Raw genomic sequence first — 24,783 nt, 5'->3', positions numbered from 1 at the left:
CGGGTTCGATTCCTCGCAGTGCGTTGGAATTTTATAATTTCTAAATTTCTGGTCTGGTCTGGTGGGAGGCTTTGCCATGGCTAGTTACCACCCTACCGGCAAAGCCGTGCCACCAAGCGATTTAGCGATGCCTTTTAGAAACCAAAGCGGCATCGGTTTAATAAAAACTGCCATACCCCTTCCAGGTTAGCCAGCTTCCATCTTAGACTGCATTATCACTTTCCACCAGGTGAGATTGCAGTCAAGGGCTAACTTGTATTTAAATAAAAAATAAATAAATAAAACAGCGTTATTTTAGCGCTACCTAAACACAATCCAAGCCTCATTTTGTAGTTTTAGCGATTTAGTATTCTTCGGCGGGCGATGGAGAGAGCTATGCTTGGAGTTTCTCTACATGATCAAATCAGAAATGAGGAGATCCCTAGGAGAAGAGTAACCGACATAGCCCAACGGGTTGCGAAGCTAAAGTGGCAATGGGCAGAGCACATAATTCGATAAACCGACAGACGTTGGGGTCCCAAGGTGCTGGAATGGCAACATTACACCGAAAGGCGCAGCGTTGACCCCCCCCACTAGTTGGATGGACGTCACCAGACGAGTCGCAGGGAGCCGCTGGATTCAGGCGGCGCTCTTGTGGCGTTTGGAAGTCCCTACAAAAGACCTATGTCCAGTAGTGGATGTCTATTGATGATGATGATGAATTTTAAACTATGAATTTTTATGGCAATGATTGCTCAACAGGGTATGCTTAACCACCTGAAAGACAAGAAAGATGTTGGTTTCTTCACATCAATAGCCGGTTTGATGAACTCATGCTCCGTGCTCGACTTGGATGCCTTTGAAAGGAACACTAAAGCTGAAGGTTCGTATAATCTTTTATTGCAATGTGTTAATCCAAGGTATAAATCTATGTAGTTTTTGCGTGAAAGACAGTAACAAACACAAACACACACAGACATAGATAGGTCACACACAGACAGATCGAAATGGCAATCGGGGTATGAGGCAGGGGGACGGACGCCCCGTATACCCGCACGTCACCCGTCCTGGGTTAACCGGTCCCCATCCCGATCGCCATCTGGACCTGTGCAAATTTTCGCCTTTCCTATTAGTGTGATTCCAGTAATTTCTTTTCTTCGAATCTTTTTTAATAATCATAAAATCTTCTGTAGGTTATAAAAAAATAAGTTTTTCTTACTTTCTGAAAAAACTGTTTTAGATTTGAACAGTTTTGATGTAGCGATGTACCGTGCAATAGGTACAGTACACGCGGCCGAAAGTAACGTACTTCGGCCTTTAGAATGACATTTCGGCTTTGTCACTCATATCTATATGACGTTTTGTCGGTCTCAACAACAGGGATAACGCTCTACAAATTTGCTATCTCCTTCTATAGATCGATGTACATTACTTTCGGCCGCGTAATTTATAGGTACAGATGTTGAATGTACTTAATGTTTTTCTCGTAGGACTTGGAGTGGGGTTGGAAGGAGCGGCCGGTGAGAAGAACATGCACGATGCTGAATTCACGTGTGCCCTGTTCCGGTTCATACAACTCACCTGTGAAGGCCACAACTTGGGTAAGTTATGGCTTCACTTGTGGTTACGTCATTTACACGGGCATTGCGGAAGTGTGCGTGCATGTCGGACCAATCAGTCGCGAATGAGCGGAATCAGTACCCGTAGTATAAGATTTAACGTTTTTTTTTTTAAATTACTAATATAAAGAATGTTTAACAAATCCAATTAAGACACAGCAAAAACCAAGAAGGTTTAAAAAGTGTGTCATTCCGTCTACTTCTTAATACATAATAATAGTGATTAGTGCTTCTATAAACAATTTACATTCTCACCAAACGTTGCTAGAATTCGAGAATCGTAACACAATAACATCAAAGTAAAATGGACCTAAAGAGCCTTGAATTGAAGTCAAAAATTCAATGCCACTGATTTTAATTTCGCAATGTTTCCGCTTGGAGCACTGGCTGTAGATGTGTAGACAAACTTGAGCTTTGAAACAAGGCATTTAAGATCCAGTTTACTATAAGGCAGAAGTGTTTCGACTCCCGAATTCTAGCAACGTTTGGTGTGACGTAAAATCTTATACTACGGGTACAGTTGAGAGCGAGCGAGAGCATGAGCCACTGGTCTTCGTGAAATGCAAAAACTATACAATTTGGTATTTGACTCCAATTTTAATTATAAACTAGGATAAAAATAATGACGTAAACTGAAAAAACTAATTAAATCGATCAAATAACAAAAAAGTTATAGGTAGCATTTAAATATTTCTGATTAGACAGAGATAGCGATATAGCATTTTGACGTCACACCTTACTAATGCCTTAGTAGCTTCGTGCGGTTTCATACAAATTTTCGTTTTGCGAGAAAGGGATAGAAGACCCTCCCACTCCAAAATTAAAATGCCTGTAACTTTGTAAATCTTTGTTGGATTTTAATATTTTTTTCAGCGTAGGTACGTCATTATTTTTATCCTAGTTTATAATAAAGTACCTAATAATATTTATCAAATTCAAAAGTTGGAAAATACCCAATTGTTTTCAATTGTAATGAATTGATTCATCCTCTTCCAGAATGGCAAAACTACCTCCGTACCCAAGCCGGCAACACGACAACAGTGAATGTTGTCATCTGCACAGTAGATTACTTGCTGAGGCTGCAGGAGTCTATTATGGACTTCTACTGGCACTATTCCAGCAAGGTTCGTATCCCACTTTTACAGTGCGACAAGGCTCTCTTGGCACTTAAATGACATTGACAGGGGCGCTGTTGGAGAACAAAGGCTTGGAATATCCAAACAAGAACAAAAGGGACACTTGACGGCAACGTTAGTTCCGATTTTCGCCACGCGCCAAGATATCCTTGTCGCACTGTAACTATGATATATACCTACTTAATAAGATAAATGGAGAAACTACCTCCGTACCCAAGCCGGTAACACGACAACAGTGATTGTTGTCATCTGCACAGTGGATTACTTGCTGAGGCTGCAAGAGTCTATTATGGACTTCTACTGGCACTATTCCAGCAAGGTTATTATCTCGTGTATAAATGCATACATTTTGAGAACTCACTCGCCATATTTGATCTATGTGTCAACTGTCAACCATCGAATTATGTGGTATCAACTGTCATGTCAAAAGTACGGTTCCCCCTGATTAAAGGACTAAAGGCCGATGTACATTATTTTCTGCCGCGTACTGTAGGTTCGTTTGTTGATTGGTTGGTGACTCAAAATGAATCACCATTTTGAGTCACCGACCAATCAACAAACGTGGTCATATAAAAATCATCATCATCATCATGATCAACCCATCACCGGCTCACTACAGAGCACGGGTCTCCTCTCAGAGTGAGAAGGGTTTGGCCATAGTCTACCACGCTGGCCATGTGCGGATTGGTAGACTTCACACACCTTTGACAACATTATGGAGAACTCTCAGGCATGCAGGTTTCCTCACGATGTTTTAATTCACCGATAAAGCAAGTGATATTTTATTAATTAAAACGCACATAACTCCGAAAAGTTAGAGGTGCGTACCCGGGATCGCACCCCGACCTCCGATTAGAAGGCGGACGTCCTAACCACTAGGCTATCACATATAAAAATAAATACACCATAATAATAACGTATACGGTTTTTCTTAAGGAACTAATTGATCCAGCTGGCAAGGCGAACTTCTTCAAAGCCATCGGAGTAGCCTCTCAAGTGTTCAACACTCTCACTGAGGTCATTCAGGGTCCCTGTACGCAGAACCAACAGGCCTTGGCTCATTCCAGGTACCTACTTTACTTTTTTTTTAAATATCTCTATTTTTTTTTAAATATCTCTATTTATTTTAAAGGGCTTTTATACACTATGTACATGACAACCGTATCGTACTCATTGATGTTGGAATCCCAGGATCGTACCTTATAACGTAGATTAACTTAATTAACAATTATTACTAAAATTATACCTAATATATTTGTTTAAATTTTTATGAAAGCCTAAATACCCATTTCCATGGATATATCTTTAAACTGACAGACTTTCATTCAGTCAGTCAGTCAGTCAGTCAGTCAGCTTTTCCTTTAACATACAGGGTTATAACCAGAACGCTAGCAAAAACTTTTAACTTAGCGTTATTGTTATACTACCTAAACACAATCCAATACCAATAACCATTTGCCTTATACTTGTAGTTTTAGTGATTTAGTATTTTTCAAACGCGCAATGTATAGCGTGCTTAACTCGGGGTTAATGTCCCGCCTACGACGCGGCATTGACCGCGTGGCATTTATTTACGCAACGTTCGTTGACCTATAGTGTCAGTCAGATGTTTTATTTGCAAAACATTGCGAACTTTTAGAAAATACAGATTTTTTTTTCAATTCTTCGGCTTTTTTGTGGTATCTTGCCAGATTTTTGAAAGAGATTTCTTCATTGTTTAACAGATTGTGGGACGCAGTGGGCGGTTTCCTGTTCCTGTTCTCTCACATGCAAGACAAATTGTCTAAACATTCCTCACAAGTAGATCTGCTGAAGGAACTCCTCAATTTGCAGAAGGATATGATCACTATGATGCTGTCTATGCTTGAGGGAAATGTTGTCAACGGTTAGTGCAGTTTCAGTTATAAGCTTCCAAAACTAAAAAAATATCAGCTTTCGTAAAACACTTTCTATTTTGACTTCAAACTCGTCAATCTGAACCAATTTGAGTAATTGTTTTTGAATGGACTTATCCTCAAGTTGATCCCAATTTTTGGTGATTTAATGAAAATCTTCGGATTTTACACCGGAACTCATCAAGGGCTAAACGTCGTGGAGAAACTAGTGGGCATCATCTAGTCACTAAATTTCCCTATTCGTATATTCTAGGTACAATCGGTAAACAGATGGTAGACACGTTAGTAGAATCCGCATCCAACGTGGAACTGATCCTCAAGTACTTCGACATGTTCCTGAAGCTAAAGGACCTGACTTCCAGCGCAAGCTTCAAGGAAATTGATGCCAATAGTGACGGATGGGTTCTTCCTAAGGACTTTAAGGAGAAGATGGAGCAGCAGAAAAGTTATACACCGTAAGTAATCTTTGAGAACTCAGTCGCCATTTTTGCTCAATGTGTCAATTACTGTCATGTCAAAGTACGCGGAAGAAAGTATCTAGTGTAGGTACATCGCCCTTTAGAATAGAATAGAATAGTTTTTTATTCAAATAAACTTTTACAAGTGCTTTTGAATCGTCAACTAGTTTAATTTACCACTGGTTCGGAATGCCGTTCCTACCGAGAAGAACCAGCAAGAAACTCTGCGGTTGCTCTTTTCAAGAGATCAATTTACAATCTTATTATACCATACTGTACAAGGAATTGCAGCCCCGTGCATTGCTGGAGCGAGTCAAATCCAAGTTTTCTTATCATTTACGTAGTCTTCGACTGTATAATAATTATGCTTTTTTTAAGAGCATACTTTTAATAGATTTTTTAAACTTGTGTAAAAGAAAAGTTCTTTAGAATGACATTGCGGCTTTGTAAAGCGTTGTCTCTGTCAAGTGTCACTTATACCTATATGACGATTTGTCGGTCTCAACGATAGAGACAGTGCTCTACAAATCTGCTATCTTCTTCTAAAGGTGAACATTACTTTCTGCCGCGTACCTACTGTATAGTATAAGACCGATGCACAATAATGAGGTTTCAATTTTGTCATTTCAGTGAAGAGATAGAGTTCCTGCTAGCGTGCTGCGAAACGAACCACGACGGCAAACTGGACTACCTGGGCTTCTGCGACCGGTTCCACGAGCCGGCCAAAGAAATCGGCTTCAACCTGGCCGTTTTGCTTACCAACTTGTCCGAGCACATGCCTAACGAACCCAGGTACTTTTTCTCCTTTCTGTCCTTATCCCACGACACAACATGTCTTCTTCCACTAGCTTCTGGAACTAATTTAATTTAATATTAAGAACAGATTTGGTTCAGGTATTTATACAACGTTAGGTTTAGTATACGCAAAACTTGAAAGTAGTTTGTTCAAAATCAGTAACAGGATCGATTGCAATCATTTTTACTACGGGTTTTTGAAAAAAAAATCGATGCACACAATATATCTACATCCAGATCCAGATCCTTTAAATCCGAAAATACCATTAAAACATAATATATGTAGTTGGTCAAACCTTTTAAATAATATGTATGTTGTTGACTATTCTCATATTTTTGTCATTAGGCTCGCTCGGTTTCTGGAGACAGCTGGATCTGTGCTAAACTATTTCGAGCCATTTTTGGGTCGTATCGAGATCATGGGTGGATCCAAGAGGATCGAGCGAGTTTACTTCGAGATCAAGGAGTCCAATATTGAGCAGTGGGAGAAACCGCAGATTAAGGTAAGACTAAATTTATAATTTTAATTATGGTGTTTTTACCTACACTTTAGGGAAATCTAAATATAATAAAAGGAAAAGGTGGTTGACTGACTGATCTATCAATGTACAGCTCAAATTACTGGACGGATCGGGCTGAAATTTGGCATGCAGATTATGACGTAGACATCCGCTAAGCAAGGAATTTTAAAAATTCGACCCTTAAGGGGGTAAAATTAGGGGTTTAAAAATGTAACTCCACGCGGACGAAGTCGCGGGCATCAGCTAGTATTTAATACCTAAACATTCTGTCGCAGGAATCCAAACGCGCGTTCTTCTACAGCATAGTGACAGAAGGCGGTGATAAGGAGAAGCTGGAAGCGTTTGTCAACTTCTGCGAGGACGCCATCTTTGAAATGACTCACGCGTCTGGTCTGATGGCCGTGTCGGAGGAAGCGGCTGGTGGTCTGAAGAACAGGGAGGCTTATCATGTTTATATGGGCGACGATGAGGAAGAAAGGTCAGTCATATTTTTTTAATGGGGATCCACAATGCCAATTTATCCTGACAGGTGGCGCACAAGCGAACCGGCCATATAGGTAGTGAGTATTAATCATCTCTCTGTACTGAGCTGTCAAACGCCATAATTTAATTATACGAGCTTCCAGCTTCTACAATCTACATCACTAACCATATTATATATGCGAAAGTGTCTTTATATGTTGGTTTATTGGTTTGTTGGTTTGTTGGTTTGACCTTCAATCACGTGGCAACGGAGCAACGGATCGACGTGATTTTTGCATGGGTGTAAAGACCTGGAGAATGATATACTTAGGATACTTTTTATCCCGGAAAATCAAAGAGGTCCCACGGGATTTTTTAAAACCTCAATCCACGCGGATGAAGCTGCGGGCATCAGCTAGTATTTAAACACGAAACAATCGTATATTGTATCGATATCTACAATTCTTAGCATAGCTAGCAAACAACAAAACAATATTGATTTTAATTTGAGATTGGCCGGATACTAAAACTTTAAAAAAAAAAAACTTTTCCAGAGCTGGAAAAGATCCATTCCGGCGTGGTTTCCAGTCGGTTAAGGATGGCATCTCCACGGCATTCTCGTCTCTATCTCCCTCCAACATAAAGCAGAGAATCGCAGACCTACAGCAGATGCCTCCCGCTGAACTCTTCGTTGGCTTCTTCAAAATGTTCTTCTATCTCTTCTACTATTTAGGTTATGGCGCTGTTGTTGTTATCAGGTGAGTTTCATACGTTAACCTACTGTTTATCCGACTGCAGTGAAGCCCAAAAGGAGGGTTATGTGTTTGACCTGTATATAAGACAAACAACAAAGTGAGGGTATAAGGGTTCCTTTTGAGGTACGGAACGCTAAAAAACTAAATTCGTTGATTCATCTATTGATTACAAATGCGAATACAGTTACTGGGGCCGATTCTCTTGTACACAATCTCTAAACTAAACTATTTAGTAAATTACCATTTATTTAATTTTAACAGGTCTAAATCTAGTGCTATCCTTCTCCGCGAGCAACATTATGAAAAGGATAGCAATAGATTTAGACGTGTCATTTTAGTTTAGTTTAGATATTGTGTACAATGGAATTAGCCACATTACATCCTTAATGATGGGCAGATACAGGGTGTAACCAGAACGCTGGCAAAAACGGAGGCAGATGATAGTACTGATTACCACAAAAAAACGCGAAAAAAGCCATTAAAAAATTCTATAATTTTGTAAAAGTTTACGTTAAATTGCTAATAACATCGGACTGACGTTAGAAGTCAACGAACGTTGGGAAAGTAGGTTACTCGGAGTCAATGCCGCGTCATAGGCGGGGCATTGATCCGAGTTTTGCCCGCCATACATTGCGGGTTTGGAAAAGTCTAAATCACTAAAAGTACAAAACGAGACAAATGGTTATTGGTGTTGGATTGTGTTTAGGTAGTATAACAATAACGCTATGTTTTTGCTAGCGTTCTAGTTACACCTGTATTTAGTGGCCAATGAAAAACAAAAACATTTCTACAAACTTTGTAAATTACGTATATAACCTCTAATGGGGAAAACATACTTACAATATTAAATGCTCTAGCATTTTCTAGTTGGTATTCTTTGTTAAAAAACACCCTTGATTTCGCATGTATCTACCTAGTGTGATTATAGTCACGTTGTTTCAAGTCAGATCGCCGGTTATAAGTACAGTGCGGCAAGGCTCTTTTGGCACTTGAATGACATTGACAGGGGGGCGCTGTTTTTTTTTATGAATATTAGCCATGCTAATCATGAATAATATTCCCGTTTCCCCTCCAACTGAGCGTTAAGCTTGTGCTAGGAGTAGGTACGACAATAGTGCAACGGGTGGTGTTTAAACTGCCGACCTTTCGGATTTCATTCCGCGCCTTAACGGTTGAGCTATTGAGGCTGTTGGAGAACAAAGGCTTAGAATATTCAAACAAGAACAAAGGGGACACTTGACGGCAACGTTAGTTCCAAATTTCGCCACGCGCCAAGATAGCCTTGTCGCAGTGTATGTTTCCGCATTGAATATAATCATACTTAATAATGTGTCTCATTTCACGCAACGTGGCGCACAGTCATTGGTAAATTGCATCAATTGTATGTTAATATCTGAATGTGTTTTTGTTTCATACACGCTATTCTTATTTTTTCTTCACTCCGGTTTCTTTTCACTTCTCTTAAAGTACGCTTACACGGGCAATTGAATTCCGCAATTCCAGGCAATTATGAGATGGGTTCCCAACGAGTCACGAATCCATCGAAGAAAAATCCCATCGAGTCACACCCAAACTACAGTGTGAGTCGTTGGGAATTACAATGATTAAATAGTTGCAACTGGTAACAGTTTGACTTGATTGGAAAAAAAAATGATTTCGCACTTCCCAACGAGTCACAGTGTGACAAGATTGGGTGATGATGATAGACAAATTAGACGTCTGTAATTTGCGGCAATACTCAGCAATAGGTACCTACTTAAAATTTTCAGCAATATAATTGCAAAAATAATTGCTTCAGATTGTTCCATACGTAAATCGCCTGGAATTGCAAAATTTTTAATTTTCCGTGTACCTTAAAGTGTTTGTTTCACTGACTTTAAGACTTAGGTATTATGACTTAGTCATTCCTACTTACTTATAACGGTTTGACCAGAATCCTTTCTTCCAGTCTTTCTTCTTAACTTTGCCTATTGGATTTACTTATACTCTGTTGCACCGTAAATTAAAATCTATAAACGTCAATTTCTCACATATACTTTATCAGTTTCAATACACCATTTTCACCTTAGTAGTACCATAGATAATATTTAATAACGTCTTTTTTATTTTTTATCTCTTTTTACTTAGGTACCTACTCAACATTGTGTTTAGATCAGCAATGTGTATCCACTTAAATTTGCTTTGTTACCTACCTTTAAAGTTCAAAATAAACTGGCGTGTTTCCAATTGAGACCGTTATAAGCAATAACAATAGGATTGCATTCGACATGCTACGTAAACAATAGGGGTAATAAACCAAACACTCATAGAACCCATTCATTTTAAAGGAGCCTCATAGTGTTGGTAGGTACTTTTGAATTCTCCCGCCACGACTTAATCCTATTGTTATTGCTAATGACGGTCTCAAGTGGAATCACGCCAGTTTATTTTGAATGCACTATGGTATACCTGTTTTAGTCTGTGTCTCTATATGTATGTACTGTCTATGTAGCTTACACATATTCCAATGGTTATTAAAATTTAGTATGCCCATTGCCCACGTTATATCAACCTTTTTTTTATTCATTACTAACGACCCGCCCCGGTTTCGCACGGGTAACTAAATACATTACGGTCTCAGGCTGAAATCTATACACGCTGAAATTTTAGTGGTTGTCTTTCCGCAGTAGAATGATTAGCCCTTAATAGAACTATCAAAATATTGAGTTAAATTTAAAAAGTAATAATGTTTTTGTTCTGAAATAATTAAAAAAATACATCAACTCGAAAGTGTGAGAAACAATAGCAACACACTAGGCGTAACGTGAATAGTAGGTAGGTGGTACATCCACTCGAACCAATAAAGTGAAAATGTTTAGAGCAAAATAAGCTCTCGCGCGTAGTGATACGGCATAAACTAGCCTGCTTGCACGCGGTATTACGTCATTCGATTTGTGTTTTTCTCTTTTGTAAATTTGTCATTTTTTACTCTAATATTTTTGTTGTATTTAAGTATAAATCAATTGTAATAAGTACCTACCACGACAAAATCATTTCGCTTCGGAAAAACAACCATTACAATTTCAGCATAATTATATTAGCGCGAACTGTTTTGTAAAATTTGGATTTAGTAAGCGAGGTTGCGCTTTTCTGCGCAAACGAATTTTTCCGATGCGACATAAAGTGGTATGTACTTATGTAGTAGGTATTCTGTAAGTGTAATGCACCGCAGGTACATCTTCGGCGTCCTCCTCGGGCTGATGCGAGGGCCGGTGACGGACGAGCCTCCGCCGGAGCCGACGGAAGAGGAGAAAATCGGTCAGTTGAAGCTCTCGCTCCTACACAGAACATTCCCGCAAAGTAAGAACAGAACAGATGATAAGCACGTGTGGGATGCACCACCGCTTCGGCTATGCGTTCAGTCATTGGGTCTATTCAAATGCCTATTCAATTTTCACCTGTAGGTCGATTTCGTAAAACCTGCATCAATCTTTATTACAATCTCAATTGTTGTGATTGGCTGAATTTGTAGCCAATAGTGAGCGTCAACCAATCAGAAGTGTCAGCTGCCATTCTACCGCAATCGAGCAGCTGAGCCGGATGACGTGTGTCATATTCAACCTTAAGGCAATGCATTAAGGTTGATCAACACCGGAATGCATTGCATAATGGTTGAATATGACACATGTTGTTTGAATCGTCCTCTAAAGAAGCCCCTATCTTTACTATGAATTCCAGTGTTACATCATACATGTAATATGGCGCAGCAGAACCGATTTTAAGAAATAAAATCACTCTTGTTTTCTTAGTAAGTACCTACCCTCTTATTTCATACTACAACTTAGTAAATTATGTGACGAACCTACCAACGTAATAAGTTGTGTGTAAAAATCACTTAAAAGTAGAAAAATATAACATATCTACTAAACAAATATATCACGCTCACTGCGCTTGCCGTCTTTATAATGCCCTATAAATACGCTGCACATCATCATTAGCCTATCCAGTCCACTGCTGGACTAAAGGCCTCCCCCAACGGGCGGGTTTGCCCATAATCGCCACGCTAGGCAGACGGTGATCACAGTAGATGGTGGTAGTAGTAGCACAGAGGACGCTGCTGCCCGCTCTCCGATAGTCGCCTCGTTCGACACCCGCGGGAAGGGGTCGTGACTATAGGTCGATTTCGTAAATCCTACATCAACCACTATTACAATCTCAATTGTTGTGATTGGCTGAATTTGGGCTATTCTTGTTGCAACAATGCATTACAGCCAATAGTGAGCAAGCGTCAACCAATCAGAGGTGATTGCGATCGTGAAATTATAGCTGTCATTCTACCGCGATCGAGCAACTGCACTTCGATTGCGGAAAACCTGCATCAATCATTATTACAATCTCAATTGTTGTGATTGGCTGAGTTTGATGCAGGTTACCACAATGTCACGATTGCAATTGCCTCTGATTGGTTGACGCTCGCTCACTATTGGCTACAATGCATTGTTGCAACAAGAATCGCATAAATTCAGCCAATCACAACAATTGAGATTGTAATAATGGTTGATGCAGGTTTTACGAAATCCACCTGCTGATCTGTCGTCATCATGATCACAGTGACTGAACGCATGTAAATAAGGACTGTCGTCGCACTAAATTGCCAAAGCAGAATTAAAATTCAACATTTTACGCAGATTAAGCAAATTTTGATTTAAAAATAACAAATTTCTTAATACAATTAATATTTAACAAAAATCTGCTTTTGGATTAACAGGTAACCTATTTTTTTTTTTACATTACACTTACACACCAACATAATTATTGACATTTGTATATAAGCAAGTAATGTATATAAGGTGGGATACTAATTTTACTGTACCCAGAACTACCTCATTGATCAGCTAGGTGATTCGCTAACTCAGTGTCTAACACTGAATGAATGATAGTCACCAAGCTCATTTGACATTGGCTGGTTCTACATTGCTGCTTCATTGGGTGATATTAAAATAATTTTTCGTAGAAAATCTTCAATGGATTAAAAATAAATGTCAAATGATGGCTATTATTCAGTGTTAGACACTGAGTTACCGAATCACCTCGCAGTAAAATGCCGGCCTCCGGATTTTTCCCATGTCGGACTTAAGGCGACATCTCCACAGACGACAGAATCGCGGCGATAGTCTCGTCGTATGACAAAATATCTAAATATATAAAAGGAAAAGGTGACTGACTGACTGACTGACTGATCTATCAACGCACAGCTGAAATTACTGGACGGATCGGGCTCAAATTTGACATGCAGATAGCTATTATGACGTAGGCATCTGCTAAGAAAGGATTTTTGAAAATTTAACCCCTCAGGCGGTGAAATAGGGGTTTAAAATTTGTGTGGTCCACGCGGACGAAGTCGCGAGTCTAAGCTAGTTCTATACAAACTATCGCCGCGATAGTATCGCCCTGTGGAGATTGGCCGATAGAGTTTGTATCGAATTTTGTCACACAGCGAGGCTATCGACACGATTCTCTCGTCCGTGGTGATGGCGCCTAAAAGTTACAGGTTTTTCTGTCAAGAAATTCTTAGTTGGGAAGTTACACTCCCGTGCCTTGGAAGCACGTCAAGCCATATCAAGCCGTTGGTTGCAACTATTCTCTTCCGATCGCATTGGATTGCCGGAGTATGAAAGTGAGGGAATACTTAGAGAGTGCAACGGTGTTGGTGCAAACACTTTTGCATTATATAGTGCATTCAATATTAACTGGCGTGTTTCCAATTGAGACCGTCATAAGCAATAAGAATAGGATTAAGTCGTGGCGGGTGAATTCTAAAGTATCAACACTGGTTAATTTGCAACAAAATATATAAGGTTGAACCGGCTCCTTTAAAAATGAATGGGCTCTATGAGTATCTGGTTTATTACCCCTATCGTTTACGTGGCTACCGTGGCCGAAATTCGGAAATTTATCGCAGGCTTTTGTTAAATCAGTTCAACTGTTTAGGTCCTATGAGACACCTACCGGCATTGCCAGCGGCGGACGACACGGGGCAAATGCAGGTTTCAGCTTTCGGCTTGGACATCACCAAAGAAGACAATGGCCAGTAAGTTTTTGTATCATACAATACGGAAAAATTGGGAATTTGTTTCGGAAGTCACCTGCAAGATTTTCTTTCAACTGACATCGCTATGGTAGATCTTACTGCAAGTAACGCTTTTGATAGTCATTGTGCTTAGTATTTTTTTCTGGTGGGAGGCTTCGGCCGTGGCTAGTTACCACCCTACCGGCAAAACCGTGCCGCCAGGCGATTTAGCGTTCTGGTACGATGCCGTGTAGAATCCAAAGGGGCATGGGTTTAATTCCTGGGCACCTCACTAGAATGTAACCAAGGGCCCTGGGGCAAATCAAAAAATCACATATCGCTATCCGTCAAATTGACAACACTGCCAACTGACAGAAAGAATTTAGGGGAATTCTCTAGGTAGGTACAACTTTCGAATTTCTCTCAACTGAGTTGCCATGATTAATCGGGTTGCAACCTGTAATATTTATTTTGAAAATGGGAGTAATTTTCAAAAGTTCAGTTCGGTCGAGATTTTCTGGTAAGGATTAGAGGGCCCCTTGAGCTTGAGGGCCACGGGGCACTGCCCCGCCTAGCCCCTTGGTGGCTACGCCACTGGTTCTACCAGTAAGTACCGTTGCCAATACCAGTGCCAGTATCGTTGTTAACGCAAGCACGTTGCGTGACGTCACTAAGCCAGGTTCTCAGATATTTCTGACAGCTGTAATTCAGTTATTCGTATCTCTGTAAACCATAATTTCACTAGTATTCGTGTTAATCTAGGATACAAGTGAAACCGCACGAGTCTCCGACCGCGTCCACTCCATCATCAGGCGAGGAAGCAGAGGTGTCACCAGATGAGAGCACCGAGCACACGGAGGAACAACAACCGCCTTCTCTTATTGATCTACTTGGGTAAGAATCCGTACTTTGATACTTAATTATTATAATTATATTATAATCCATCCGCCTGAATCCACCCGCTGAGCTATGTTGGTTAGGTACTCTGGTTCTCCCACGAATCTCCTCATTTCTGATTTGATCACGTAAACTCCAAACATAGATCTCTCCATCTTCATTCTAAATCATATTTTATAGCAAAGAAAAAACTGACTTTGTTCACAAATACAATAGAAATCATTATATATAAGTATATACACACCCGGCTTTACTCACGTGTTTAGTCGACGTTAGCTCGACTAGTTTCGAACCCATCCGAGGTCCTTTTTCACAGGGACTCAGTTCGCGCGCGCGTCACGGTTGAGACTGAGTCAGTTCGAAACTAGTCGGACTAACGTCGACTAAACACGTGAGAAAGCCACGTGTGAGATATGTATAACGGAAATCACTCACGATAGTTTAAACCATAGAAATCTGTGAATAAAGTATCTAGGTACTTACTTACGTTTTTCGGTTACAGAGGTGAGCAAGCTAAGAAGCAGGCTCAGGAACGGATGGAAGCCCAGGCTGTACAACAAGCCGCGATGTCCGCTATAGAAGCCGAAAACAAAAAGGTTTGTAGAAAACCCGGTCAAGTCCTCCAACGTCCAACACCTGTACAACACTGGAAGTTTATGACGGACAGCGCCATCTTGATGTGATTTAGTAAACTAATTATTTGGTCGTGTCACGCTAATCTGCTGATCACTGGAAAGATACCCCGAAGAGAAAAAAACCCCGCGGACGAAGACCGAGACGTTGCTTGGTCCGACCAGATTCGAGAAGCGGTCGACACGCCTTTCTGCAATGCCTTGCGTACGACCTCCAACTCTCCATATCTCGAGGGATCCACGATCCTCACAATTGAGGGACCAACGCAAGTCACACTAATTTTCAATTTTTTTTGTGATGTACCCACATATTTACGGTTTTCGGATTTTTTGATAAAGAAAACTATTAAGTGAGACGCTAGGAATCGGGGACCTCGTCTTCGTGTAAGTATTATCCTACATGATAGGGTGCATTGTCAGTCATGATTTGATCATCGGGGTCGTTAAAGACGTGCTTAGGGCGTCTTTTATCCCGGATGAACGAGGTAGTCGGGTTTCTAGTTTATAAATTATTAGCTGATGCCCGCGACTCTAAAAATACCGTGGGAACTCTTCGATTTTCCGGGATAAAAAGTAGCCTATGTCACTTTCCAGGTCTTACGAAAAATCATGTCAATCCGTTGCTTTGTTGCGACGTGATTTAAGGACAAGCCAATAAACACACAGAAACACACTTTTAATATAGGTAGGTACCTATTGATAATATGGGTAGTGAAAGCTTATCTCGTTTTGGTCTAGCAGGCAGTACAAGGCCCCGCCCCGTCAGCGTTGTCTCAAGTGGACCTGTCGCAATACACGAAGCGCGCCGTGTCTTTCCTCGCGAGGAACTTCTACAACCTGAAGTACGTCGCTCTCGTACTCGCCTTCTGTATCAACTTCGTACTGCTCTTCTACAAGGTAAGTTAGAGATACTGGAATACTTATGACTAGATGGTGCGCACGGCTTCTCCCGTGTGGATTTAGAGTTTTTAAAATCCCGTGGGAACTCTTTAATTTTTCGGCATAAAATTAGCCTATGTCCATCCCCGGGATGTAAGCTTACTCTGTATCAAATTTGATCAAAATTGGTATACTGGGCCGTGAAAAGCTATCAGACAGACAAACAGATAGACTGACGGACAGACAGACAGATCCATACTTTGTATGGAGTATGGACATGAATTACACGGATTTTTATTATTTTCTAACTCATATTGTGTTGTAAATAAATAATGGCGCCGATTCTGTTGTCTTTCTCTAAACTAAATTTAGAGTATCTGCATCTTGTTCTTTTTAATGTTGCTAAAAAGGACGGAACATGAATTTAACATTTAAAGACTAAATTTTAGTGCACGCTACAAATTTAAACAATAGGCTCGCGACTACAGCTAAAGTCACGAGGTTTGACAGTTCTAAATTTAAAACTATGTCTGTCCTTTTCATATTAGGTACATTAGTAAGAAGAGGATACGAATACCTTCTCTGAATTACATTGTAAATTGAAAAATTAAAAAGAGCAACCGCCGAGTTTCTTGCTGGTTCTTCTCGGTACAAACGGCATTCCGAACCAGTGGTAAATTAAAACTACCTGACTATTCATAAGTACTTGTAAAAAGTTTACATGAATAAAAAAACTTTCTATTCTATTCTATTCTCTAAAATTTAGCTGTGCTCAGAATCAGAACCAATGTGTAGTTTTTAATTTAATAGTACCTATAACTAATGTCGATAAGATAAAATTCTAAAATTTTACTCCATCGATTCAGGTGTCAACGTTAGAAGTGGAAAGGAGCGAGGGTTCAGGAATTGGAGATATCATCAGCGGATCTGGCTCGGGACAAGGCTCTGGAAGTGGTGACGGTAAGCCCTCTACCTCTAACTCCTCTACTTCTTACCTCTCTTACCTCTTACTTACAGGTACGCGCCAGAAAATATGTACATCGACCTTTAGAAAGAGATACCGGTTTCGTAGTGCGTTATCTGTCATTGAGACCGATAAAGCGTCACATAGGTATGAGTGACAGAGACAACACTCTATGAAACCGAAATCTCGTTCTAAAGGTCGATGTGTAATATTTCCTGCCGGTTACTGTATCTTGGATCTGTCATTCGAGACATGGTCGCTAACTTTGGGCCTCATAAGAAGAGCTATGCTTGGAGTTTCTCTACGTAATCAAATCAGGAATAAGGAGATCCGTAGGTGAACTAGAGTAACCGACATAGCCCAACGGGTTGCGAAGCTGAAGTGGCAATGGGCAGGGCACATAGTTCGAAAAACCAATAGACATTGGGGTCCCAAGGTGCTGGAAAGGCGACCTCGCACCGGAAGGCGCAGCGTTAGAAGACCCCCATTAGGTGGATGGACGACATCACACGAGTCGCAGGGAGCCGCTGGATTCAGGCAGCGCAAGACCGTGGCGTGTGGAAGTCCCTACAAGAGACCTATGTCTATCGGTTGATGATGATTATAATGAATGTCTGTTGTTTTAACTCCTAGGTGGTAGTGGTGAAAGCGAAGAGGACGAGGGTTTAGAAGTGGTGCTGATAGACGAAGACTTCTTCTACATGGAACACGTCATCAATGTGGCCGCCTTGCTGCACTCCATAGTGTCCCTCGCTATACTCGTCGGCTATTACCATCTCAAGGTGAGCATTCGCTTTAAGCAGAGCATTCGTTTTAAGCAGAGCATTCGTTTTAAGCAGAGCATTCGTTTTAAGCAGAGCATTAGTTTTAAGCAGAGCATTCGTTTTATGCAGAGCATTCGTTTGAAGCTGAGAAATCGTGTCTACCACACAATATGGTGGACACGATTTCCCTTTGTGACGGTCACCATAGGTTAAGCAGGTGGCGCCTTTTTGTACCTACTTCTCTTTTTGTAACCTGTCATTTGTGTTTTTGTGGTGCAATAAAGTATATACGTACATGGCGTTTCAAACAGTCAATCAAATAATCACGCAAGGCAAAAACTAAGATGAAGCAATTCACAATTAGTAACCTGCTTGATATCAATATGCATTAAAAAAAACCTAATCGAAAAAGCCTAACTACTTACTACAAAATTAATATCAATTATATGCATTAAAAAAAAATATGAATATATAATATTATTGTTGTCAGAAAATAAATTACTATCTACTTGACGATTAATTAGCGCCGTCTCCCTGCTAAAATTGCTGGCCCCAACGGGGTTTCCAAATTGTCATTATAAAAATAATTGTTTAATATGGGTATGATGAAAAAAAAAACCGGCCAAGTACGAGTCAGGCTCGCGCAATGAGGGTTCCGTACTTCAGTCGTATTTTTGCGATATTTTGCACGATAATTCAAAAACAATACCTAATGCATAAATTAAAAAAAAACCTGTTTTAAAATGTACAGGTGAAAACCTGTACATTCTATACTTGATATAGTTACCTCACTTCGAAAGTTGAAAATACTAATTATTAGTTCCTGACAACAATTTAATTTTTTTTGTGTGATCTAACCCTAAATTCACGGTTTTCAGATTTTTTCCCAAATGTCAGCTATAAGATGTACCTACCTGCCAAATTTCATGATTCTAGGTCAACGGGAAGTAGGTACCCTGTTTTCTTGACAGACAGACGGACAGACAGACAGACAACAAAGTGATCCTATAAGGGTTCCGCTTTTCCTTTTAAGGTACGGAACCCTTATTAAAAAATAGTAAAGTATAGTATTAAATATAATATTCTTTAAATTCTAAATTTCGTCTCTATAGGTACTCCTCACGCGCCATTTTTACTTATTGTGTCAAATTTCATGTCAAAAATACGATTGTAGACCTTATTTTAAAGGTGAACCGTGGATGAACCGTACTTTTTGACGTGACAGTTGACCCATAGAGTTAAAATGGCGAGGAGTCATTTTTCATTTTTTATGAAGTCTATGTAGGACAGATATTCAAAGTTCAAACTGAAAACTCATAAGACGCCCTCTGTTTCAGGTGCCGTTAGCTATATTCAAGCGTGAGAAAGAGATAGCGCGTAGGCTGGAGTTCGACGGTCTGTACATCGCGGAACAGCCGGAAGATGACGACCTGAAGAGCCATTGGGACAAGCTTGTCATTTCTGCTAAGTGAGTTGAACAATCTTGCTAACTACCCTCATCTTTGATCATCATCAACCGATAGACGTCCACTGCTGGACATAGGTCTCTTGTAGGGACTTCCACACGCCACGGTCTTGCGCCGCCTGAATCCAGCGGCTCCCAGCGACTCGTCAGATGTCGTCCTCCATCAAGTGATATCATCACTTGCCACCCAAGTCTGATTGCAGCCAAGCGCCAGTATATAAATTAAAAAAAAGGTAGTGACAGAGACTACGCTCTACGAAAGCCGAAATGTCATTCTAATGGCCGATGTACATTTCTTTCTGCCGCGTAACAGAACGTATACTTTTCACTTAGTCGTAACGATTATTTAGCTTCAGATATCTATAAATTGTTTTGAAACTTATCTTATTTATTATACTTCCAACAGATCGTTCCCAGTAAACTACTGGGATAAGTTCATCAAGAAGAAAGTGCGCGCGAAATACTCCGAGACGTATGACTTTGACTCGATATCCAACATGCTCGGAATGGAGAAGACTTCCTTCTCGGCGCAGGAAGAGGAGGGCAGCAAAGGATTCTGGCATTAGTAAGTAGTTCACTTTTACATCTTCTACCATTCCCAGTAAATTACTAGGATAAGTTCATCAAGAAGAAAGTGCGCGCGAAATACTCTGAGACGTACGATTTCGACTTGATATCCAACATGCTCGGAATGGAGAAGACTTCCTTCTCGGCGCAAGAAGAGGAGGGCAGCAAGGGATTCTGGCATTAGTAAGTATTTTAGCGTTTAAACTACCGTGAGTGATTCCCATTATAAATAATATCTATCCCGGCTATACTCACCCCTTGAAAAAGGACCCCGGATGGGTTCGAAACTAGTCGGGCTAACGTCGACTAGACACGTGAGTAAAGCCGGGATAGATATTATTCGCATTAGTAAGTAGTTCACTTTTACATCTTCTGCCATTCCCGGTAAATTACTGGGATAGGTTCATCAAGGATCAAGTTCAATAAGGGTAGGTACTTACTGATTTTCTAAACTGAAATAATCATTTTTCGATTTCTTATTGCTATCTTGTTTATACATTTTTTCTCGCTTGGTGTAAAATACCGTGTCATCTTTTCCAGCATCGTGAACATCGACTGGCGCTACCAAGTGTGGAAGGCCGGCGTGACGATAACGGACAACTCGTTCCTCTACTCGCTGTGGTATTTCTCCTTCTCCGTCATGGGCAACTTCAACAATTTCTTCTTCGCCGCACATTTGCTGGACGTCGCTGTGGGCTTCAAGACTTTGAGGACCATCTTGCAGTCTGTCACGCATAACGGAAAACAGGTGAACTTTTTCAGAACTGAACTTTTTTTTTTTTACACTCCAACACTAGCTTATCTTAGACTTCGTCCGCGTCTACGCGGTTTCGAAATTTATGTAGTCTACAGCATAAATTTCGAAACCCTATTTTACTCCCTTATGGTTTGGATTTTCAAAAATCCTTTCTTACTGAATGGCTATTTTATAATAGTTATCTGCATGCCAAATTTCAGCCCGATCCGTCCGTAGTTTGAGCTTAGCTTTTCCTATTAATTTAGATGTTGGTGTGAATATTAAGTCAGCTAAATACATTAAGTACCTACTTATCACAATTTTCATTTTCAATAATGAAACCTAGCAACTTATCAAATTTCGATAGTATTTTATAGACAATTTTGATATTAATTTTAGGTCTGTATACTTTTCTTCGCAAAATTTTAATTTTATTTTTATTCTACCTACCTACTTATTTCGTTGGGCTCTGCGTAATTTAAGATAATTAGATGATATATTGTTTTCCAGCTGGTGTTAACAGTGATGTTGCTGACAATCATCGTGTACATCTACACGGTGATCGCGTTCAACTTCTTCCGCAAGTTCTACGTGCAGGAGGAGGACGACGAAGTCAACAAAAACTGCCACGACATGCTTTCCGTGAGTGGATTTTACGTATTTTGAATGACCGTCTATTTAAAAATCACTGAGAAATTTATTTTTTTGACAGTCTTAAATATCGTATTGTAACGCGATTACCTAGAGGGTAGATATTTATTATGCCTTGAAGATAGTTGAGTTTCATGTGGTAGGTAGGAAGACGTAGAGAATGTATGGGTGTGCCACAAGGCTTTCCTATAGGTCTTATACCGTTCAACGTGTATAATAAGGTGCTTGTTATACCGTATTGTAACGCGATTACCTAGAGGCTAGACATTTATTATGCCTTGAAGATAGTTGAGTTTTATGTGGTAGGTAGGAAGACGTAGAGAATGTATGGGTGTGCCACAAGGCTTTCCTATAGGTCTTATACCGTTCAACGTGTATAATAAGGTGCTTGTTCGCAGTGTTTCGTGTTCAACCTATACAAAGGCGTGAGAGCGGGCGGCGGTATCGGCGACGAGCTGGAGCCCCCAGATGGTGACGACTCGGAGGTGTACCGCATCATATTTGACATCTCATTCTTCTTCTTTGTCATTGTCATCCTGCTGGCTATCCTACAGGGTAAGAACTGATGATTGTAAATTGCTGAAAAATTGTGTCTAGGCTTAGTACTCGACAGGTCGAGATGGCAATCGGGGTATGAGGCGGGGGGATGCCCCGCATACCCGCACGTCACCTGCACTGGGTGTGGTACCCTCCCCGATTGCCATCTCGAACTGTCGCGTACTATATCTATCAAGAAGAAGATCTAGAAGAATCCTAGAAGAATCAGAACTATCCTAGAAGAATTACGTATATACTCTATCTCGGAGAGAAGTTAGTAAAGGGGTGTTACGCCACTGCCAGATAGTTAAGGCATAAATATACATGGGTTGCAGGTCTGATCATCGACGCGTTCGGTGAGCTGCGTGACCAGCTGGAGTCCGTCAAAGAGGACATGGAGTCCAACTGCTTCATATGCGGCATCAATAAGGACTACTTTGATAAAGTGAGTTTTTCACTCAGTCATATCAATAGATATACAGCATGTAACAGATATACAGCATGTAATAGATGTACAGGACATTTGTCCTGCCTGACTGACTGATGAATCTACGTACCTACAGCCTAAACGCTTACTTAGTACTTACCCGTTTATACTTGACAACCCCATAGTTGCGAACATGCAACATTGGGGGGACATTTTATCCCGGGAAATCAAAGAGTTCCCACGGGATTTTTAATCATTAAATCGGATTAAATCCGCAGTGCGGTGCGGTACGGTGCCGCAGCTCACCGGAAACGCATCATGTGGCCTTAGTTTAAAAAATAGTCGTGACTGACTGATGAATCAACATACAGCCTAAACTACAGACTATAGTCTATACTCTATCCGCGGAAAGAACTTTTTTTTTATTCATAGTGCTCTCTCTTTTACGTAATCCCATAGATGAGGCAAAAATATCAGTGGGCGTTAACCATTTTGAGTCTCCAACCAATCACAAACGAAACTATGTTTTTTAATTTAGTTTCGAATGTTTTTTGAAAATATTTTTGAATTTATGTAATTTATTAATTTCATTATACACGAAACTAGCCTCCTGAAACACAGTTCTCAACACAAGGACTATTTATTTATAACATTTTTTTTTAAATTTTCATGGCAGTTATTTAAAAAAAAAAATTGTTCTTATACCTACCTAATAGCGGCAATAGAAATACACATTCTATGAAAATTTCAACTCTCTAACTATCACAGACGGACGGACAGCGGAATCTAGTGTGCCGTTCGCAGCCTTCGGGTACGGGACCCTAAAGTGATACTGATTGTCATTATCTTGTTCCGTTTCCAGGTTCCGCACGGGTTCGACACGCACGTCCAGCGAGAGCACAACCTCGCCAACTACATGTTCTTCCTCATGCATCTTATTAACAAACCCGACACCGAGTACACTGGTAAAATACACATTCTACCCTCCTTTTTCTACAACCGCACCGCACGCCACCGTAAGAAATGAGGATCGACACTTCCAATTTATCCTGACAGGTGGCGCATAACTTATGCGTTATAGTCTATAGAGGTAGTATCATCTGTGCTGTCAAACCGACTATACTGAGCTGTCAAACGCCATAATTAAAAAAAAAATACATGTACAGTGCGACAAGGCTATCTTGGTGCGTTGCGAAAATCGGAACTAACGTTGCCTTTTGTTCGTTTGAATATTATAAGCCTTTGTTCTCCAACAGCGCCCCCCTGTCAATGTCATTCAAGTGCCAAAAGAGCCTTGTCGCACTGTAACTATGAAGATAACAGCTTGCAACAGTCGGCCCGCTTGTGGCGCCCTCTGAGATCAGTTATGACTATGGAATGTGGATCCCCATTTCACTCTGACCACCTGGGTGTCTGGTGCACTTCAACCGCCCGTTGTGCCAGATCTTTTTTCCCACGCACATTATAATTAAATAGTAAATTATGATTATTTTTTCATTGATCTGTTTTCACTTAAACTCTTTAATTAATAAGAAGACACCAATATTCTTGAATTTTTTTTCAGGTCAAGAAACGTTTGTATGGAAAATGTACACGCAAAGATGCTGGGATTTCTTCCCCGTTGGTGACTGCTTCAGGAAACAATATGAAGACGCGATGGGAGAATAGAATAGTATAAAAATTCCTAACTATATTAGCCAAATGTATCCAAATACGTCTCTTTACGCTATCTCTTTCTTTTTCATAAAGAGTGCAAAAGACGACGATGGTTGACATTAGGTTGGTAAGGTTGGCAGAACTGGATGAAATGTTATATTTTATGTATTGGTAATTAATATTGTTGCTCAAACTTTTCACAAATTAAAAATAAAAGTCATTTAGGTAAAAGCTCTTTGCATTATATAAAAATTAAAAGTGGAAAGGAATTGATAACTCACTCCAAAATAAACTAATAACTATTTTTCTATCTAATAAAAAGCTAGTGTTAAGAAAATAAATAATATTTGCTACTTCAATTATCAAATAATGTAATAGCAAATCAACTATCGCTTCCCAAAATTAACTATTGTCAATACAAATAGTGAAGAATACATAAATAAATAATTAATTAAGGGGCCTTTCCAAGTAAAGTTTTCTATTTAAACTTTTCCAATATAGTTCATGTTAGATAATTTTAACGTGTTATAAATAAAAATCTTTAATTTATTGAACTGTTGTTTTATTTATTTGAAAAAATATAATTAATATAAGTCCGGCAAATTGCTAATGCGCGCCATTTAAGTGACGTCAGCAATAGACTGAAGTTTCGAGCGGATGGTATATTTTTATTTCGGCTGACGTCAAAATGACGTCATTTCGATATTAATGAGACATGGTTCCAGCGCAATAGCAATTTGCGGGACTTATAACAGGAAGTATCCTTGACTGCCACAAGCGGTCGTCTTTATATATAAAATGAAAAGCCGACTGCTGACTGACTGACTGATCTATCAACGCACAGCTCAAACTACTAGACGGGTCGGGCCATTTGACATGCAGATTGCAGATAGCTATTATGACGCAGACATCCGCTAACAAAGGATTTTTAATTCAACC

The 24,783-nt window shown here is 40.0% G+C and overlaps 1 protein-coding gene across 25 annotated transcripts in view; it reads left to right on the top strand.

Annotated features, from left to right (window-relative positions):
- RyR (Ryanodine receptor) overlaps window positions 1-24,398 on the top strand; it is a 127,415-nt gene extending 103,017 nt beyond the window's left edge. For 13 of the 25 annotated variants that reach the window (XM_069507040.1, XM_069507062.1, XM_069507059.1 and 10 more), the window contains 25 exons: window positions 742-862; window positions 1,470-1,580; window positions 2,595-2,722; window positions 3,671-3,801; window positions 4,459-4,619; window positions 4,883-5,084; window positions 5,718-5,879; window positions 6,229-6,385; window positions 6,679-6,881; window positions 7,420-7,623; window positions 10,832-10,959; window positions 13,591-13,690; window positions 14,432-14,563; window positions 15,069-15,162; window positions 15,937-16,095; window positions 16,944-17,037; window positions 17,675-17,823; window positions 19,143-19,273; window positions 19,677-19,835; window positions 20,378-20,585; window positions 21,084-21,215; window positions 21,623-21,779; window positions 22,097-22,206; window positions 23,051-23,153; window positions 23,753-24,398. In XM_069507040.1, the coding sequence (XP_069363141.1) occupies window positions 742-862; window positions 1,470-1,580; window positions 2,595-2,722; window positions 3,671-3,801; window positions 4,459-4,619; window positions 4,883-5,084; window positions 5,718-5,879; window positions 6,229-6,385; window positions 6,679-6,881; window positions 7,420-7,623; window positions 10,832-10,959; window positions 13,591-13,690; window positions 14,432-14,563; window positions 15,069-15,162; window positions 15,937-16,095; window positions 16,944-17,037; window positions 17,675-17,823; window positions 19,143-19,273; window positions 19,677-19,835; window positions 20,378-20,585; window positions 21,084-21,215; window positions 21,623-21,779; window positions 22,097-22,206; window positions 23,051-23,153; window positions 23,753-23,856 (3,540 nt within the window). In that variant the 3' untranslated portion in view covers window positions 23,857-24,398. The remainder of the gene's footprint in view (window positions 1-741; window positions 863-1,469; window positions 1,581-2,594; window positions 2,723-3,670; window positions 3,802-4,458; window positions 4,620-4,882; window positions 5,085-5,717; window positions 5,880-6,228; window positions 6,386-6,678; window positions 6,882-7,419; window positions 7,624-10,831; window positions 10,960-13,590; window positions 13,691-14,431; window positions 14,564-15,068; window positions 15,163-15,936; window positions 16,096-16,943; window positions 17,038-17,674; window positions 17,824-19,142; window positions 19,274-19,676; window positions 19,836-20,377; window positions 20,586-21,083; window positions 21,216-21,622; window positions 21,780-22,096; window positions 22,207-23,050; window positions 23,154-23,752) is intronic. The other 12 variants (XM_034981626.2, XM_069507061.1, XM_069507050.1 and 9 more) reach the window with 3 other exon arrangements.
- The last annotated feature ends 385 nt before the right edge of the window (window positions 24,399-24,783 follow it).

The sequence above is a fragment of the Maniola hyperantus genome, chromosome 25 (genome assembly GCF_902806685.2).
Source record: "Maniola hyperantus chromosome 25, iAphHyp1.2, whole genome shotgun sequence".
NCBI lineage: Eukaryota > Metazoa > Arthropoda > Insecta > Lepidoptera > Nymphalidae > Maniola > Maniola hyperantus.
Note: the sequence above shows the minus strand (reverse complement) of the source record. Positions and strands in the feature narration are given on the sequence as shown.